The sequence below is a fragment of the Episyrphus balteatus genome, chromosome 3 (genome assembly GCF_945859705.1).
Source record: "Episyrphus balteatus chromosome 3, idEpiBalt1.1, whole genome shotgun sequence".
In the NCBI taxonomy this organism is placed as follows: Eukaryota; Metazoa; Arthropoda; class Insecta; order Diptera; family Syrphidae; genus Episyrphus; species Episyrphus balteatus.
Genome location: NC_079136.1, coordinates 54,087,510 through 54,107,753, shown reverse-complemented (window position 1 = coordinate 54,107,753; position 20,244 = coordinate 54,087,510). Strand labels below are relative to the sequence as shown.

The following is a 20,244-nucleotide window of genomic DNA, read 5'->3' as shown; positions in this document are numbered from 1 at the left end:
AGGGTGTAGACTGTACACCCAGCAAAATCAAAAAAGTAGGTGAAACTTATTCTTAACAAATAACAATGTATGAATTTTGGTTGTAGGTGTTCATTAATTAATTACTACAAAACAGCACGGGCACCAATTTAAATTTTAAAAATGTTGTTCAAAAAATTTTTTATACATTTTTTCTCCAATTGTTGCAGGTGATATTTATTGAATTTGTTGGTGTGTTTTTTTTTTTTGCTTTTTTTGCTCACCATTGCAATTTTCTCGAAAACATCTGTAATGATTTTGATAAAATTTTGCACACATTACATTGAAAGCAATTCAAATCAAATTAAAAATAAAATGCACGACTGAGTCGCACGAACTTGCTTTAGAGTTAAAGTTGCTTAAATTTTTAAGACTTTATATAGAAATTTGGAAAAAAAAAATAAAATTCGTTTTTTAAAAAAATTAAAATAAAATCTAAAATTGAATTGCCCTCCAAAACAAGTATGCAGTTTTGATTGATATATTAACATGCATTTTTAGAAAAAAAATTTTCAAAATCGTTAGAGCCGTTTTTAAAAAAAATAATTTTTTGTAAATAATTTTTTGGAAAAAAAGTTTTAAAATAAAATTGGTATGCCATTTTGTAGAAATCACTAATCAACATCTAAAAACAAAATTTCAAAAAAATTCAATGTCCCGTTTTCGAAAATTTGATTTTTCAAAAAAAAAATTTCAAATTTTTTTAAAAAATCCAAAAATTATTTTTTTGGAAATTTTATTTTTGGTTTATACTTAAATTATATAAATGCTTCTTCACAAAAAATTTTGTTGAAATCGAATAATCAGTTTCGGAGATAATCGGATTTGAAAAAAACCGTTCTATGGCAGGTACCGTTAATAATGATTTTCAAAAAAAAATTTTTTCATTGGAAGATAAACCTTAGCTTAAGACTAACATTTAAACAAAATCGTTAGAGCCGTTTTCGAGATATTTCAATTTTACTTAAATCGGTATATGACATGTACCGTTATTTTTGGTGAAAAAAAAATTAATTCCAAAAACCCCTCTGGAGAGTCGCCAAATAACGCTACATACCAAGTTTAACATTAATCGGTCCATCCGTTTAGGCTGTAGCTCCTTATACAGACAGACAGACAGACAGACTGACAGACAGACAGACAGACGGACTTCCAGGACCCACTTTTTTGGCATTGTCTACCATCGTAATGTCATGGAAAAATGTTATCTCAACTTTTTTTTTTGTACGAATGCATAACTTGATATATGTATAGTACCTATATAGCAAGTAAAAATTGCGTTTTCGTTATAAAAAATCTGTCTTTTATGTCAGCTCTTCCCGTTTCAGTTATATTCTTTTTTAAGTGCAATTTTTCAGTTGCAAATAATGTTTTTTATACAATTTTTGTTATTTTCAATAAATATTTTTTTTTAAATTTCAAATGCATTTATTTTTAATCGATATTTTTACAACTCTGATTGATATTGGAATCAATTTTTGGAGAACATAAAAATTATTTTTTATATCATTTTGGTCATATAAACTCTATTATATTGTGATTTTAATTGTTAATACAAAATTATTTTTTTAACTGCTCTGATGATTCTTAGTTTTTCTTTAAATGTAACTTAATGAAAGAAATCATCATGCATACGTATTTTGGAAATTAGGTATACTCGTTTATGAAATATTTTTTTTTTTTTTTTTTTTTTTTGAAAAATAAATAATTTTTTAAATTTTCATTTAAAAGTTTTAAAAATTTAAGCAACTTGAACTCTAAGAACAAATTTATTTATTTTTAATTAATGTATTGAAATACAATTCATTGTTTTCATTTTTACACTCATAATGCAAAAATAAGAAAATGTTTAAAAATAAGGCAATTTACTTCGGAGTAAGAAAGAAAAAGAAAATCAAAATGATTGTCAGTTTTTCCGACTGAATTTATAGGATTTTTTAAAAATAACTTTAATTTATCATTTTTATAAAAATCCCTCTTATCATAATAACTCACTTCCATCCATCATCTCAAATCGGTCCAAGTCCAATGACTTTCTTTGTCCTGGACCTTGGACACAACTTGCGTCTGAATGAACAAAAAAAAAAAATATATTTAGGGCATGAGTTTCAAATTTCAACCTTTTATCTCGTCTCATCTCCTTAGTATTCATTAAAAATCCTTAAATCTTGTCCCGTTCACCCAAAAAAAAAAATGTTTCAGGAGTCTTTAGATTCTACCAAAACAAAACCAAAAAAAAACCTACTATGTATTCATTTTTCTTTATCTTATTGAGGAAAAAAAAATAACAAAACAAACAAAATTCGTCTATTAGCATAATATTTCCATTCATTTTTTATAAGGGAATATTTTTTTTATGTTTATTTAACTGCGATAGCATTAATTTAAGACACTTGAATGTCACCATGAAAAAACGAAAAAAAAAATTAAATATTTATGCCAAAATCTCACTCAACAAAAGGATGATTGAATAGCCTTTTTATAAAAACGTAAAACCGTAAAACGCGTTGGTATAAAGGTTAAGTATACACGATATACACAGCAGCCATAAAGAGCGAGGAACAATATTCTTCAGGGATGATGATTGAGATAAAAAGTTAAGAAAGATATAAAGTAAAGCAGCAAACACTTTGTCCATACTTATATCCATGTCGTAGATGAATTCGCAATTCAGGCACGTTTATTTGTATGGATTTTGTGTTTTTTTTTTTCATCTTGTCTTTCTTTTCTTTCTTTCTTTACCTACATTTTTTTTTTCATCTCTAAAAGCCTAATCCTCTTAACAAATAGAAAGAAGAAAAACTCAGAAAAACAACATCTTTCAACTGAACAAGCCTCAAGGCCAACTTCCTTTTCAGGCTCTTCACTGGAATAATAAACGAAAAAAAAAAGTATACCTACCTATACTCTTTGAAGTATATTTACCTTTGCTAACTGAGTCTCTATACTTGCGTTCACGAATTGTTGGTAGGTATACCTCCTACACCTTTTTTTTAACCTGGCTGTTTTGGTTTTCATTTTCGTTATACTACCTTTACGTTGAGCTTTTATAGGTTCACGTCCTTAAACATACAATTTGTTGAAATATCCTTTAAACATCTTTATAACCCAAACACTACAATTATATGGCAGCTGGTGATGCTGTATTATTGCGAGGGAAGCACATTTACACATTTGCCAGTCAACTTATATGTATATAGTATACCCAGAGTCAACCTTTCATTTTCATTATATTATTTCTAAGTGTACTGTGCACCAGGGTTCGGACTTTACTTCGATCGAAGTAGATTTACTTCGATTTTGGGCAAAAAATAAAATCTACTTCCCTACTTCTCTTTTTCAGGATCTACTTCTATTTCTTAATTGAAAAATATTTTTCAAGTAATAAATTTAGAGAAAGGGATTTATCTTCAATTTTAAATCTGGTCAAGGCATTGAGAAATAAAGCTCAACTGATATCTCAAAAGATGAATGGAGGCCAATTATTCTTCGAATTCAAGATAGAAATAAAGTTTGTCAAAGTAATTTTGACTGATTTTGAAAAATTCCGGATCAAAAATTTGTTAGATTATGCTGAATTAACCGTTTTACCCTGAAGCACCGTTACATCTTTTGGAAAAGATCATAATAAAAAAGTAAAGAAAAATAATTTTGTTGAAAAATAATTTTTTTTGAATAAATTTTTGGAAATAAATGTTCTGAAATTTTAATGTTGAAATCTACTTCCGAAATTTTGGATCTACTTCACTTTTTTTTCAAATTTGCTTCGAAATTTTGAAACTGAAGTCCGAACCCTGCTGTGCACCCCCTTTGAATTTCCGCAACATATAGGAGAATTTCACCATATGAGCAATAGTATTTTTTGTTAAAATAAGTCTCATTTAGCGGACAAAATCTGATATAATTAAAAACAATATCCATTATTTAAGTTTTCAAATATTTTTAAGCTCCATAAACTTCGTTTTTATAGCTTCAACAGTTTATTTGTTTTTAAAAATTCCGCTAATTTTATTTGTATGTCCAAAATTCTAGTTAATTTAATGCCTTTAAGTTGGGCTCATTTTTAATTTCAATTTTAACCCTTAAACCACTGACATTAAAATATAAGATATTTTTTTATAGGAATTTTGATTCTTATATGATTTTAGGCTGAAAAATACGAATATGAAGTCCGTTTATCCAAAAAATGTCACCTGGAAGCGCCAGGTGGATAAAACGGTTAGTGGTTAACTACTAAGAAAATATGACAATTAACAAATGATTCAAATCCAAAATAAATGTTTTATTCATTTCAAAATTACAAATTATTTTCTAAGAAATGTTATAAAAAGCTCTTTAATTTTGAAAAAAACACTAATGCGTATTGCATTTGGTACAAAATGTGTGTTTTGGACATTTTATACAATGTACAATTTTTTTGTTCCCCATCTTACCCCACATCACCTTTCTTTACAAGTTAAAACTTGTCGTTGAACGATATAATATTTTGTGAATTTGCTCAAATTTGTTTTTTGATGAACAGTCAGATATAAGACGAAACCCATATTCGCTCCAATGCTTCGATGTTGCAATAAGGAAAAATCGACATACTAATCAAAACTCAAATATACCTTCGGAGTCCGTGTTTGGCAACCTGGAATTTTGTTTAGACTTTTTTTTATATCATCCCGATTTGTTACGAGGGATATCAAATCTATTTGACCGTGTCGGTGGAGAAATATGAGAAAAACTTAAAAGGTGTTTGAAGTTTTTTTTTATTTCAGGCGGAAAATCAGCTTTCCCCCTAAACGTAACTTCATTCCTCCATTGAATCGACCAGCTGATGTCATAATTGAAAAGCTTGAACCTTCTTCGGCAGGCAACGATGACCGAGCAATATTTTTGACTTAACCGGCGTTGCCACATCTTGTTGTTACTCTTGCACATGCATATTTTCTTATGTGTGCAATACTAACCAGCTCCATTGAAGCCACCAGCTGATGTCATAGTTGAAGGTCCTGAAGCTTCTTCAGTAGTTTACGGGGACGGAGTCCTTTTTCGGCTCAAACAGAGTTGCCACATCTGGTTGTTGCTCTGATAAAGTTAGCTCGATTAGAGCTTCATCGTGTGTAACTTTTTTTTACAACTCCTCTTGACACTTGTGGTAATGCGTCAATCAAATTCAAGCTGAGGTTGCTCACATTCTAAGACAAATTAAGAGCTGCAAGCAGTTTGAAAACCTTGTTATAATCTTCGGATTCACATCTGCAATTTCTTCATCATTGAAGGCAGATAGATTTACTTTTTTCCACCTATCACAAGCCTTGTTTCTATCACTCCGACGAGACATTATTATTTACTGAAAAAAAAGCATACAAACTTTTGATTCTGGTAAACAAAACAAAATAACACTGACAAAATAACTAAGAACCAATAAGACTTTGGTGGATAATTTTGGACAATTTTTCATTTCTTAGCCACTAAGACCGTCTACAAACGGTCTTCACAAAAATTCGATTTTCACAAAAATTTTGTGTTTCACAAATCAAATAAAAAACAATATAGGAAAATATTATACCCCATTATTTACCAAAAAATTCCCGTGTTGATTGAACTATTGGAAAATATTTTTTTTAATTATTTAATTTGACCAAATTTTCCAATTAATTTTTACACCTTTTCGCATCAAATTCTTGATAGAATTGACTATATCTATTTAACTATTCTACCCATAAGCTTTAAACTGGTACTGTTGTAGAGGTAAATTCAATCTGCATAAAACTTCTTTGGAGGTGGGAGCGAAAAAATTATTCAGTTATAAGATAATTGGATTTAAGCGAAGACCATCTGTAGACGGTCTTAGGGGTTTAAGGGTTAAGTTTGACTAGGCCCGTTGAGACATTTTGAAAGAATAACTTTTTTTGAATTTTTAGTTTTGTCAGTCATTGTAACTTTTGAAAACAAAACTTTTGGTGCAGATCCCAAATTTTAAATTAAAACACTTTTTTTTAAATATTCAGAATTTTTTTAAATAAAAGTTAACTCAAAAAAAGGAAATCAAATTTTTTTGCGGAAACTTCAAGTAACCTAGTCTCAGATGAACTACTAAAACCTACACTGAAAATAATAAATTTCGTAAAATTACGAAAATCGTTTCATACACTACATTTTCGTTGGCCCAACGAAACTTTCGTTGGCTCAACGAAAATATGTAATTTTTCGTAATATGAAAACCTTCATCAATTAATGAAAACGTTTCATACACTTTTTCTCCCTTTTTAGTGCCAAAAAATCTAATTCAATGAAAAGATTCATCAACTAACGAAAAATTTCATACTCATTTTAAAGAATAAAATTAAGAATTTATTCCTTACTTTATCAAAGTTTTAATTAAGTAACGAAAAAATTCATTAACTTATGAAATTCAACATTAACTAACGAAAATCTTCATAAGCTTATGAAAATTCTTCATATGCTAATGAAATATTACATTGGCTTATGAAAAAATACATAAAAAAAAATCGTTGCCTTACAAAAAAAAAAAAAAACCTAGACTTGTGTGCATTTCTGTTTTAATGATTAAAAATTTAATCTTGTTGGATATAGTTCACATTAGGTTTTTGTTTAAAAATCTATGTAAGTTGAGCTGAATATAAAAAATATTTGCGTTTTGACAAGGTGTCTCACGATAAGTCCAAGTGAGCTCCACCGGGTCGAAACGCCAATTTTTGGTTTGGACTGAATTAAATTAATAATTTAACAAGTCCAATAAATATATACTATAGTCTACTAAAAAAATAATTAATAGGTACAACGAAAAGTTTCGTTAGCTAACGAATATTTTTTCGTAATTTAATTAAAATATTCATAAAATTTATGAAAAAATTCGTTAGCTTACGAAAGTTTTAATTAAATTTTACGTTAATCGATGAAAAAATTTCGTAAACTGATGTAAAACTTCATTAATTTTCGATCAAAAATTTTTATGAAAAATTTCATTAAAATACGAATGTTTTCGTTAATTGATGAAGTTCTTCATTAACGTATGAAAGCCATTTCGTTGAGCCAATTAAATTTTTCATCGGCTGAAAATTAATTAAATTTTCGTTGGCTTAACGAATTTTTTCGTTGTATTTACGTAAGGATTTGGTTCAGTGTAGATTTTCACGCTCGTTTAGTTTGCTTTATATTCAATATCAGCAGAATGGAAAAAAAAAATCAAATAATAAAGTGTTGAGGCGAAGTTTTTGGACTTTAAGAGAATTTAAAGGCTACAAATTTAAATGCCAGCTTCTTAAAAAAAAAAATGATTAATCGAATTTTAAAAACAAAACTAGTAATTAACTACACAAAATTTTGAGAAAAATTAGTTCGAATTTTGTTTCCAACTTCTTTTTCAACAAAATTTTGATTTTGAGAGTTAATTTTTCAAAAACTATGCCATAAAATGGCTTTATTTAAAATTTTAATTTTTAAAATTTGAATAAAGCACGTTTTTGTAGGTGTAACCGCCGATTTTGAATAATAATAATAATATTCCAAACTAAGCCAATTGTTTTTTTACTTGCGATATAGGTACTATCAAGTTATGAATTCGTACAACAAAAAAAAGTTGAGATAACATTTTTCCATGAAATTACGATGGTAGACAATGCCAAAAAAGTGGGTCCCGGAAGTTTTTGGATTTTTAAAAAAATTCGAAATTGAATTTTTTGAAATTTAGTTTTTAGATGTTGATTAGTGATTTCTACAAAATGGCATACCAATTTTATTTCAAAACTTCTTTTCAAAAAAATTATTTATAAAAAATTAGTTTTTAAAAAAACGGCTCTAACGATTTTGAAATTTTTTTTTCTAAAAATGCATGTTAATATATGGAGGGCAATTTAATTTCAGATTTTATTTTATTTTTTTTTTTAAACGAATTTTATTTTTTTTTCCAAATTTCTGTATAAAAAGTCTTAAAAATTTAAGCAACTTTAACTCTAAGAGCAAGTTCGTGCGACCCAGTCGTGCATTTTATTTTTAATTGCCCCTACCGGTTAAACGGGAATAGACCCCCCTCTCACACGATTTTTTTTTGTCTTGACCCAACGCTCTAACTTTTTGGCACATTCCTCCTGAATCACCCTGTACAGTCATTATAAACAAATTCAAAAATTTGAACTTTGATGAATATTATTTCTGATATTCAAGACCAAAATCTTCATCCGGCAAATTGTATAAATTGAATTAAGACAAACAGATGTGTAATCAGGTTTTTCCCAGAAATTACATCTGCTCCAAATTTTATAAAGGGAGGGCACTCATTGTTTTATGTATCGGCAGCTGCGTGTTATTGTTCTGTCTGCCTGTGTATGTGTATGTCTATGTCTACAGTCCAAACCCACTAAAGCGATTCGGTTCAAATTTGGTAGTTAAGAGTTGTGGATGATTCCATAGAGGGAAAATTGAAGGTTTATACCAAAAAATTAAATATATGCCCTATGTCCAAAATGGAAAAGCTTGCACTATTTCAAAAATAGCTCTAACAATTATGATCAAATAAAGTCATACTTAAAAAAAAAAAAATTAAACCATTAATAACGATAGGTAGAATGGTAGAAACTCTCATAGAACCGTTTTTATATCTTCTAAGTTTATTTGAGTAATAATCATGTAGTATTAAGATTTTCAAAAGTTTACAAAATAAAATATTTTTGGATTTTTTAAAAATATATTAGGTAAATAATTTTTTTTTTTTTTTGAAAATTCAATTTTTTTTTAAATATTGGATATGACGTATTTCAAATTTAAACATTTTTAATTAATAATGCTCACTTTAGGAAATATTAGGGACTAGATATTTAGGCAACGTCATTTTCTGAACGGAAATTTGAGGAAATTGACTAAATTAGCTTGGATATGATGCTATTGTCAAATTTCAAAATTTACTTAAGTATTGTACCAATCGCATGGGGAAGACACCAAATTTCACTTAACTTTAATGAATAAATAATATTAATTATAACCGATAATGCACTTTTTACTCGTTTTTCACACAAATAAATTTAATTTTGCTATATTAATTCTTTAATTCAAAACAATCTGTTTTGTCATGTTGACAAAAAAAACTTTCCTAAATTTTTAGGGAAAATTTTCTTGCCTAACTTTCCAGTTAGCCTTCCAATAAATTTACCTAAATTGGAAAGATTTTTTTTGACAGCTGACCAATCAGAGACCGAGAAATTACCTAAATATTTAGTGCCTAACGTTTCTGAACCTGCCCAATGAAAACTTTGTTTTTTGCTTTTTTGGAAGAAAGTCAGAAATAAACGAAAAAATTATTTGATACCTACAAATAGGAGTGTATTAACCCCAATGTCAAAAGGGTCATGGCAGTCCTAGTTATTCACAATTACATAATAGTTCAGAGTGGCTAAAAAGTATAATGTCTTAATGGTACCGATTTTAAAAAAGTTTTGGCACTCATAAAATATTAAGCTGTTTTGTTATGTTTAAGAAGCGGAAGATCGTATTGGCGCAGGGCGCCAAATTTTAAAATACGTCACTGCCTACAATATTATTTGATATGGTTTAGAATCTTTATTTTGTTTTGTCATTCTAACACCCGAAAAAGTATAAATTGAGTGTGCAATCTTTGGTATTGTCCACAGTCTTAAGTTAAGCGTGCATACTAGTTTTAATTCTAATCGCTTTGAATACGATTAAAAAGTACTGTCCTCCTCTACTTATCTTTTGGTTTTGGGAAAATCCCACCAACATCACGGGTCACGCGTTGTTTAAAACATTGATAATAGAGGTTAATCATCAAACACAATTGAATTAGCAAAATTTTATTGTATCTACCCAATACTCATCATCACCCGAAGAACATAATTTATACTGTTCCAATAATAATGACTCAGTTTTTTCTCTCGGCCATTATTATCTCTTTAGTTTCTCTATCAGCATTCGCTTGGCATCCCAGACATAATGTAACTGAAAAACATAGCATCGTCCGACGAAATGCAAACACCGAATATACAACAATTGTCAATTTCTGGCAAGAACACAAAAAAGAACTCAATTCAAATACCAACCATGAAGAAGTTGTTTTGGTAATGGGAAATACTGGCGCAGGAAAAACTACACTCGTATCGGCTTTAGTTGGACGGAAAATACGAGCTACCAGAGAACGTGGTTATCCAGAATATGTTGATGATGAAGGAAAAATTGGAAGAGGCACCTCATCCAAAACCCTCGTTCCTGAAGCAATGATTGATGGCAGAAACAATGTAACCTACATCGACACTTCAGGATTTCGAGACAATCGAAATATTGAATACGAAATTTCTTCAATATATTTTCAAAATATTCTCATGAATCGTGTGAAAAAGGTAAAATTCGTCTTCGTCATTAGTTATGATTCCCTCAAGAATTCTGGAAACAAAAATGATTTTGACGATTTACTAGAACGTATTGGTGAATTTATCAAAAATGTTACCAAGTTCCATGATGGAATAGCATTGGTTGCAACTAAAGTCGAAAATACCTATGAACAATCTGATGATGGTGGGTTTTTTTTGGTCAATGACAACCAATCCGTTCTAGAAGGTATTGGTAATTATTTAAGAGAAAAACGAGAAACTTATAGTCGTAAAAAAGAGAATCCTGAAAAGTATAGAATGTTTGTGAGATTGATAGATGCCTTGTTGGAAAAGAAAAACAACTCTTATTCAAAAATTGCCATTTTTCGACAGCCTACTGGTCAAGGATTATTGACAAAGATTAAAAGTGCAAATGCTGAAATTAATGCCATTGCCAAAATGATACTAGAAAATCTAAACTATGTTGAAAAAAACAAGGATGACTTTGGATTTGCACTGTCCAAAAATTCAAAAAACACTGTTGACCGAATAGTGAGTGATATGTTTAGAGACACTTTAACAAATCGTTTATACAAATTGGGCAATGAGACTCTAACGCACTTTGAACAAATAGAAAAGCAACATAGTGATATTGGATATTTACGTGACCAAATTTTATTTGCTGTCGATGTTTTAGCCAAAATACAAAATGCAAATGAACCACTTGAACTATTTCAAAACTTTTTGAATGCAACCAATTTTTTGAATATATTTGTATCATTGAATAATTTGAACATCATTTCTGAAGACATCAAAGCCTTGCAGTTCTTTACAACAGTGTCAAATACTAATGGAGACTTAAACATGATGTTTTTGAAAGCCGAAACTCAAAATATTGTACAATATATCGAAAATATGAGTACATTTTATGAATTTTTACAAAATTTGCAAACAAATTTAGATTCATACAGTGCACAAAAATTAAAACATGATCCGCGCATCTCCAATATTATGAGATCATGCAAAAGCTCAAAGAGATTGTCTCTTCAGAATATTATGAATTTAGAAAGTGTTGTCAAGGAAATTGGTAGTGATGGAATTTATAGGAAAATCAGTACATTTGTACTCAACGAATATCAATTGAAGCATTTAAGATCGGTTTTTGGTACTTTTGAGAATGAACTGGATGTTTTATGTCAAACTCCGTCGACACCAATGATAGTTAAGGGATTCAATATTAAAATGAGCGATGTGGTTAAAATTGATTGCTGGTCGCAGGCAAACAACATACAAATCTTTGCATTGAACAGAATTTTTCTAGACACTTCCATTGACAAAACAGGGGAAGAGACTCAATTATCTATAATTGCGCCAACATGGGAAGTTCTTGGTGAACGGAATATTATTTTGGATGGAAAGACAGGAAGCCCACATGAGAAACCTAGTGCAGATTCAGCTTTTGCAAATATTGAAAATGGAAGAGATGGTTTGCCGGGACTTCCAGGTGGTTCTGCTGGGCATTTCTTCGGAATCGGTAAGGAATTCATAAATGCAGATTATTTGCATATACAAGCAAACGGTGGCAAAGGAGGCCCAGGACAAAATGGAGGAAAGGGTGAGTACGTATTTTAAACATAGTTAAGAATAAGTTAAGTTGACCTTAATTTAATTTAATTTATGATTTTAGAAATTCATGTTTCAAATGTTTGAAGTTTGGAAAAAAAAAAATTAGGTGCCAGTTTCTTATCATTAAAATTTCATAATAGAAAAATTTTAAAACAAAGAAAACGGATTAATTTATTTCAGACCCCAAGAAGTCAGATAAATATTGGTTTTTTAAGGATTTCCCTAGGAGGCCTTATCTTTTTTAAACTTGAAAAAAAAAACAAACAAAATTCAATTCATTTACATTGTACAATGTACATTTTACTATTACTCTATTGATTATGTCATTCAGAAAGGAACTAAGACGTTCAAGGGTTTTTATTGCAGGAATCGTTCAATGGGTTATAAGAGAAGATAAGACCGCGGAGTGCTATTAAATGAGAGAGTGGAAACTGAAGATAGGGGTGCAAAAGCGCTCTTTTTGGTTTTTTCAATATATCACGTAAACCGAGCAAAATTTTGATATATTGCATTCAAAACTTTATGTAGAGAATTAAATTTCCTAGTAGAATAAAGTTTTTTTTTTAAATTGAACAAAAAAATTCCATACCAAAACAGTCGAAACAATCATGAAAAAAATACTTAAAATAAAAAAAATTATAAAAAAACAACGGCAACACTTACAGTTATGATTGATACTTTTTTCAAAAGCTAGAATTATACACTTAATATTAATTTAAAAAAAAAAAAGTTATTCTAATGAATTCTTTTTGATATAAACGATTTCAAACTCAACATTTGGGAAAAAAAGTTTCAAAATCATATGAATACAATTTTCACAAAGACTATGCTATAATAATGAGCGAGAAAAAATGACTACTCATTACAGTTTCTTTTGAATAAAACGATACCAAAGTGAAAAAGCAACTTAAAAAATATATTTATACTAAATATTCTAAGCAAATTAATCAAAATATGTTCATGAAATCGCGTTTTTTGCGTGTCAAATTTTATTCAGGGAATGTGTTTGGTTATATGTCAATGTCCTTAATATAAAAGTCAATTTGACTATATTTAATTTTATAGTTAGTGAAAGTCCAGGTTTGTTTTGCAAGTAAGGGGCAAAATGACATTTTTTCATATATATTTTACTAATTTTTTTATTTGTGTGGGTAATTTTTGAAGAATGAACCCATAATCGTTATTGTAAGAACCATTATATTGTAGAAGTTATCTTAACCCTCTGTAGGCACACCCTTTTTTTTGAGAATTTGGTTTATACTTTTTCATGGCGCTAGAACTTTTTTCGTTATCACTATTTTATAGAGAATCATATATGAAATTGATATAGAATTTTCAGAGGAATTCGAATATTGTATTCACAATTCCAAAAAAATGTATTTGTACCCTTATAAAAACACTTTTTGTGACCACTTCTTATTTTTGTCCTGCCAAATTTGCACCCGTGTTCCGACAGAGGATTAAGTGTCCAACCCATAGAATTAGTCGCATCCGTTACGTCGATGGATTTAACTAACACACGTTCTTATGAGAACCGACCCATAAAACGCAGTGGAGTGCGTCATGTATGGGTCGGTTCTCATAAGAACGTGTGTATTTTATCGGGCTGTCAGTTGTAAACTTCGACGTAACGCACGCGACGGATTTAATTCTATTGGTTGGGACTTTTACGTGTAAGTTCACTATATACCTAACCTACTAGTCTAAAGTGAGAAAAAAAAGAATAAGTAAGAAAAAAGGTGTTAGTGTTAGCAGGGCCGTCTTTAACTATCCTGGGGCCCTTGGGCACACAAGAATTTGGGGCCCTTTTGGTAAGTAAAATAAGTACAATGGTTGGCTTAAAGGCAATGGTTATGGTTAAAAAGGGGTGCCAATATATCGTTTCATATAAAGTAAAGGGGGTGCCAATAATACGTGCATCGAGACATCAATCGTTGCCACTACCAATAAATTATTGTACCCTGTATCCGTTATAAGTTTCAGTTTGGAGAATTGGAAAAAAGAGCTCAAACGGATTGATTGATTTGCTAAAAACTCGGTACAGACGATTTCTACGTAATTTTCAAGAGCCGTTTTTTTTTATTTTTTGCCTTTTTATTTTAATGTCTCTTTTTCAACGGATATCTACAATATAAAGTTTTCGAGATATTGCAATTTTCTCAAAAACGGATAACGATTTTGCTTTGAAAAAAAAAAATATGTTTTGCTGCAAATAAGGCCGCACTTTTGAAAGAAGAAAAATATTTTTTGGACCGTTATTAACGGTACCTACTTGCCATAGAACCGATTTCTTAATGAAAACGACACAACCGATTTTAATGAAAATTTTTACATAAAAAGGTTTATACTGACATTAAAACTAAGAAAACTTAAAAAAAAAAATTATTTTGGATATTTTTTTTTTGTGTGCCGGGGATGACAGCAACATGTCGCGACAGTGCCAGCACACAAAAAAAAAGTTGTATGTACTAGGAACCTATCTTTCTATATGTGTTTGGACCCGCTGAATCCGAATTTCAAGTCCGTTTTTCCCGGTCACCCTCCAGTTTTGAGAAAAATGCAACAATGACCCCATTTGAGTTTTTTGCATTTTACTCAAAACTGGAGGGTGACAGGGCACAGTGAGCTTGAACAAGTTTAAGGTTGACCTAAAATGACAACAAAAACTAAAAATGAGGCTTTGTTCCTGAAGGCCTCAGCAATAATAATACGTTTTTACCAAAATCGGATTAGCTTCCTTTTTCGAGATACCCCCCGTAAACGATTTTTTTTTTTTCGAAAAAAATTCATATCAACGCAAGTCTCGAGTACGATAACTTGGCGCCGAGAATTAGAAACAGTTTTTTGTAGAGGTATTCAATACATTCATTTTTTGTTATAGGAGGGAGGGTCTATGCCCCCCTTTTAGGAGGGAGGAGCAATTTTATACAAAACTACTAAAAAAATTAATAAAAAAGAACGGCAATACTAACAGTTATCAGTGATACCTTTTTCAAAAGCTAGAATTGTACACTTAATTTGAGTTTTTAAATCAAGATATTTTAATCAGTAGTTTTCGAAATAATCGATTTCAAAGTCAACATTTGGGAAAAATAAGTATGAAAAAATACATTGAATACTATTTTTGTCAAGACTATGGATTTCAATACGGGATAAATCTATAAAATAAATTACCTCAATTAATTCCTTATCAAATACTGAAAACCACATCTTTCTATGCCTTCTAGTTTTTGAGAAAATTGAAAAATAGGAAAACTACTTTCTTTATTGGGCTCACAAATGAGCGTTCTGGTACCACACTGGTACAAGAAATTTTATTTTTAAGATCCAATTTTAAATGGAAATAAAGCCCAATTCTGGAGTCGAAGTAGATTAAGCAAAATACTTTTTAATTTTTGATTTTTGATAACGGTTGAGCCAAATAGCCATGAAAATAAAAATCTGATAAAGAAAAAATTTGACAGTTTTGCAAAAAATTTATTTGATCGTTTGGGTGCCATATAAAAACTAAAATTTTTTGGTAGATGGTCTGACCGACAAAAATGTTTTGAGAATATAATATTCGTTCCTTCGGGCCCCCCCTGAGAATGGGGGCCCTATGCACGGGCCCCGTGTGCCCTTATGGTAAAGACGGCATTGAGTGTTAGTAGAAGTCAAGATATAAGAAAAGAAAATGTTTCAACAAATCTATAAAACTCGTGACATATTTTCTGATTTTTTTTTACTATTCTTTCTTTAGGTGCAGATGGCATCCCAGGTACATCACTGCCAGAGTCATTTTTTAAAATTGACCAAAATTTTGAAGAAATTGAACAGTATTTAAAAGCCAATAATTACTGCTACGAATATTGGGATAACTTCAAACCAAAAGAAGTTCAGGTGACATTTACAACTTCATATCATTTAGAAGTCAAGGGTAAACCTGCAAAGAAACCATCTAATGGAGGTTTGTAAAATTTTCAAAAATATAAGAGTCAGATGTTTAACAAAATTATTTTTTAAGGAAATGGTGGTATCGGTGGCAAAGGAGGTTTATCTGGTAAAATTATAATTCATGGCTTAAAGAGACCGATCATTGTGAAAACTTCCAACAATACAGGTGTGTGAATAGACAATATGTGATTTTTTATAAACAATCATAACTTTAACAACGCTATATTCCAGGTTCTGAAGGTATTGGAGGACAAGGCGGAATTGGTGGCGAAAAAACATCGGAAGGTAAAACTGTTAATTTTTACGCTGAAACTCTTGTATCTTTAATTTATAGTAAAAATTACAAAAAAGAGTAAGTTATTACAAACACAACATCCACCTTAAAGTATATTTGTCTAATTTATCTTTTTAATTCACAGTATCAAATGGACAGATGGTGCTTTAATTCCGGCAGCGAAAAATGGAAAACCTGGCATCAATATCAATAATCAAAAATTACCAACTACCAAATTAATGGCGAATTCATACTTAGCAATTAATTCCTACAAAGAGTTTTTGAGAATGAACCTACCCGAGAACATCAAGGAATCAGAATTGAGAACTCTGATTCACGATATTGATACTGATGATTTCATCAATGCACAATATAATACAATTGCTTTTGTTAAGGAATTCGAAGGATTAGAGAGTCAATATCTTCAATTAAGAAATGAAATAGATTTCATCCCATTCTATAATTCGTTACTCCATCGCATTGAAGACTTTGCAAAGTCCGAAAAAAACTTACAGAACAAGAAAGTCCTCAGTTACATATACACAGCTACTCTAACCAAAGTCTTTACATTAAAAAAGAAACGAAAAGGCAAGACTGTAGTCAATTTGAACAAATATCTTAGCATTATTGAATCGAACGTGAGGGAATTTCGAAAAGAAAAACAATTGGAAATTATTCAAAATTATCGCATCGATTATGAAAAGAACTTGCAAAATAAAATTGACGAAGCAAATATGTTCATAAATAGTACCATTGAACCTGAACTCGATAGGCTTTGGGACGAATCAGATAAACAAGTGAAAAAACTTATTGACGAATTAAATGAAAAGAAAAATTCGACCGAAAATGAAATGTTAACACTAGAAAAGAATAAGGAAAAAATTCGTCAAATGATGACTTATCGTTCCATGCTTCTTCCACTTAAACTTTCTGGTACGGTTCTAAGTTTTTGCGGACCTATTGGTGCTGGGGCTGGTGTAGCATTGACAAGTACAGCAGCCATAGCTGAAGGATTAATTGCTACTAATATTTTGCCCCAGGATCAAAAGAAAATATTTTCACTAGACCCAACTCTGAAATTAATGTCACGAGTTACAGAAGTTTTGAATAATAAACCCAAACTATTAGCTGAAAAACTTACCGCAGTGATTGAAAAACTAGATAAAATCAAAGAGGATCTCTCAACTTCACAAAAGGATAAAATCGAAATTTCTCAAAAGACTGCAATTCTAAAAGAACAACTTGAAGAAATTAAACAAAGAAAAGCAAATAATATACCACAAATTGAAAAAAGGGATAGAGATTTAAAAAGAATTGAGGAAGAACTTAATGACTTCACAAATTCAAGAAAAGATATTGTAGAAAAAGAAATAAAGCTTTCCAAAGAGCTCACAACAGAATCAAAACCCGAAGAAACATTAAAAAAGGAAAAGAAACTTGAGAAACGTCTTCGTCGTATCAATGATGTGCAATCTGTTTTAAATAGTGCCGAAGTAGCATTTAGCTTCTGGCAAAAAATAGAAAATGACGAAGGGGAGATATCAAAAATCAATAAACAAATTTTTGAATATAGTGATGAATTAAAAGTCATTGAAAAATTGGAAAATCAAGTGTACGAAATAGTGATTCCTGATCTACGACAAATCGAAGAAACTATCAATGAAATGAAAACTTCGTCAAATGGATCTTCACATGCTAAATTGGATCTTAATAAATGGACAGTAAGATCTACTTTAAAAGATGTTAAATCAATGCTACAAAAATTCACCCACAAGATGAGTCACGAACTTCAGACTGATTTAATGCGTTTCATGGAGAAGATTGATGAAGGATTTTCTATTCTAATTGACATTTATGATCGCATTGATTCCTACTCGGACAGTGTCAAACAAGCCAATTATATGGCTCATATTGTATCAGCACCAGTGATGAGCATTCAAGTGACTGACTCTGAATTAAGTCAGGCACTAAATAGCCTGAATTTACTAATACAATCGAATATATTATTTGAAAAATACGGCATTGCATTGCAAGCATTCAAACAACATTATTTTCCATTTGCCGCTCATGTTATGCAGAAATTTCAACTTCCTGCCGACTTGAAGCTCAATGATATTGAGTCATTAAGGTTGAATATTATTGACAGAATTAAAGAAATGAAAAATCATATTGATGAAAGTGAGGCGACAATAAGTGACTATAGCAAATTCATTCACAATAGAAATGTTTTTAACAGCAATGATGTTGGGTCTTTGCCATTCTACGCCTGGAATCATGACACTATTCAGGATGATATCCAAAAATTGTTAAATGGATCGGAGATCTTAATGAAGGCTGACATATCTAAAGGATTGAATTACAATTCGGTGAAATTTAATGATATTGGAATAAATTTTAGATTTAAAAATGAAAATTTGCAAAATAATTTCAATTCTGTGCTGCGAAATTTTGGCCTGACCATGACTTTAGTTGGTAATAATTACTATCGTTGTGGGGAACGATACTATTTCATATCATTTGATGACGCTATTACAATATCTTACAATCTTAATAAGAACGAAGATCCAAATGAGGTGTATAAAACTATTCGAGATAGTCACACTTTTCTCAGTCCTTATGGATTATGGAGTATAAGATTGAGACAAGTTAATAAATCGGTTTCTTTTAATCAGTTGAAGAAGTTTGCAAATGAATCAATTGACATGGAGCTGGTTGGTCGTGGATATTATATTGAACAGAATCCTGAATTTAATTTTAATGTTTGCAATGAATATTTGGATTCGTTTTATTCTATGGAAAATATTGTTAAAGAACTTAGTTAGATTTTTTCATTTCCTTTAATGTTGTTTGAAGGCATGTACAAAATGTAGTGCTGACACTCTTAAATGTAACGAGTAAACTATTAAATAATTATTTTAAAACAAAATTTTAAAATATTTTTTTAACTATCAATTTTGTTGTGTCTATTTACTATTTAGGACAGGAAATGTACTTCTAAAATATTAAAATATTCACCACGATGTGAAACTGAAGTCTATATCAACAATTAAAATTAATTTTCTTTTGCATAAAATATTTAAAGTTTTTGTTAAGTTTTTCGTTATTATTAATTTCTCCATAATAAATCACGTTTTGGCAACAAAATCAAAAATTATCATGGCAAAAAAAAACTCTCTCGATTCGAACAGGGCAGACAAAATCGAATGCTTTGTTAGATTTCACTTTTCAAAAAATTTATTTTTATAGAAATCAAAGAATATTTTTCTAATGGTTTTTGCGCTGATCTTTAATCCGAAGTCAGAAAAATTGACATCACATCACGTTTTTGAGATATTACTATACCAAAACATCACAAAAATAGTGTTTTGGACGTTCAAAATTCATTATCTCAGAAACTTTATACGTTAGAGCTATTCTAATGCTAGATTAAAATTAAGAAGGTCAAAAGCCATTAGAAAAGTATAATTTGGTTCTTATGGAAAATTACTTCTCGCACATATTATTGTCATTTACGGAAAAATCGATCTTCAAAATCATTTTTGTTTGTTTTTTTTTTCAATTTTTCTCAGTATTTTCTAAAACAAAAATATAGTTTTTCCACAGGTTTTGTTTTTTTTTTTGCCTCTTATTTTTATTTTTATAAAATATAAGTTTTATGCAATGCGTATTATTTTAATGAAAAAAAAATGCTTTTGATTATAAATTTGAAAAGTATATTTTAGTTCATGTATTGAAAATCTTGTTAACTTTAAAATAAGTCAAAAAACGATTGTTTTGAGCGTTATTCTAACGCTAATATTTCAAAAATGAGAGCTGATAGGATATTTCTGACTTCAAAAACCTATAGAAAAATATATTTTAGTGTCCACACAAAAAAAATAAATTTAATTTTGTAGACCAGTGTTATATAATTAATTTTCTGGACCTGGGCTGGACTCGAGACGTCATTTTTGAAGGGCTGCTGAGCCGCCATGTTGTAATTTTGTTTACTTTAACAAAATGTTTTATCAATTTAATAATGTAAGTAATACCATGAACTTTTCCGAATTTCAATTCATGTTGTTA

General features: G+C 29.9%; 2 protein-coding genes across 3 annotated transcripts in view; one reads left to right on the top strand and one right to left on the bottom strand.

The window, feature by feature from the left end:
- Positions 1-20,244, bottom strand: part of LOC129913288 (endothelin-converting enzyme 2) — a 78,391-nt gene that overhangs the window by 42,510 nt on the left and 15,637 nt on the right. The window lies entirely within an intron of this gene.
- LOC129913287 (uncharacterized) lies at positions 9,671-19,105 on the top strand. The gene is made up of 5 exons (XM_055991871.1): positions 9,671-11,961; positions 15,712-15,918; positions 15,976-16,071; positions 16,137-16,257; positions 16,325-19,105. Exons 1-5 carry the CDS (start codon positions 9,897-9,899, stop codon positions 18,999-19,001), a joined length of 5,166 nt encoding a protein of 1,721 aa, XP_055847846.1. The 5' UTR covers positions 9,671-9,896; the 3' UTR covers positions 19,002-19,105.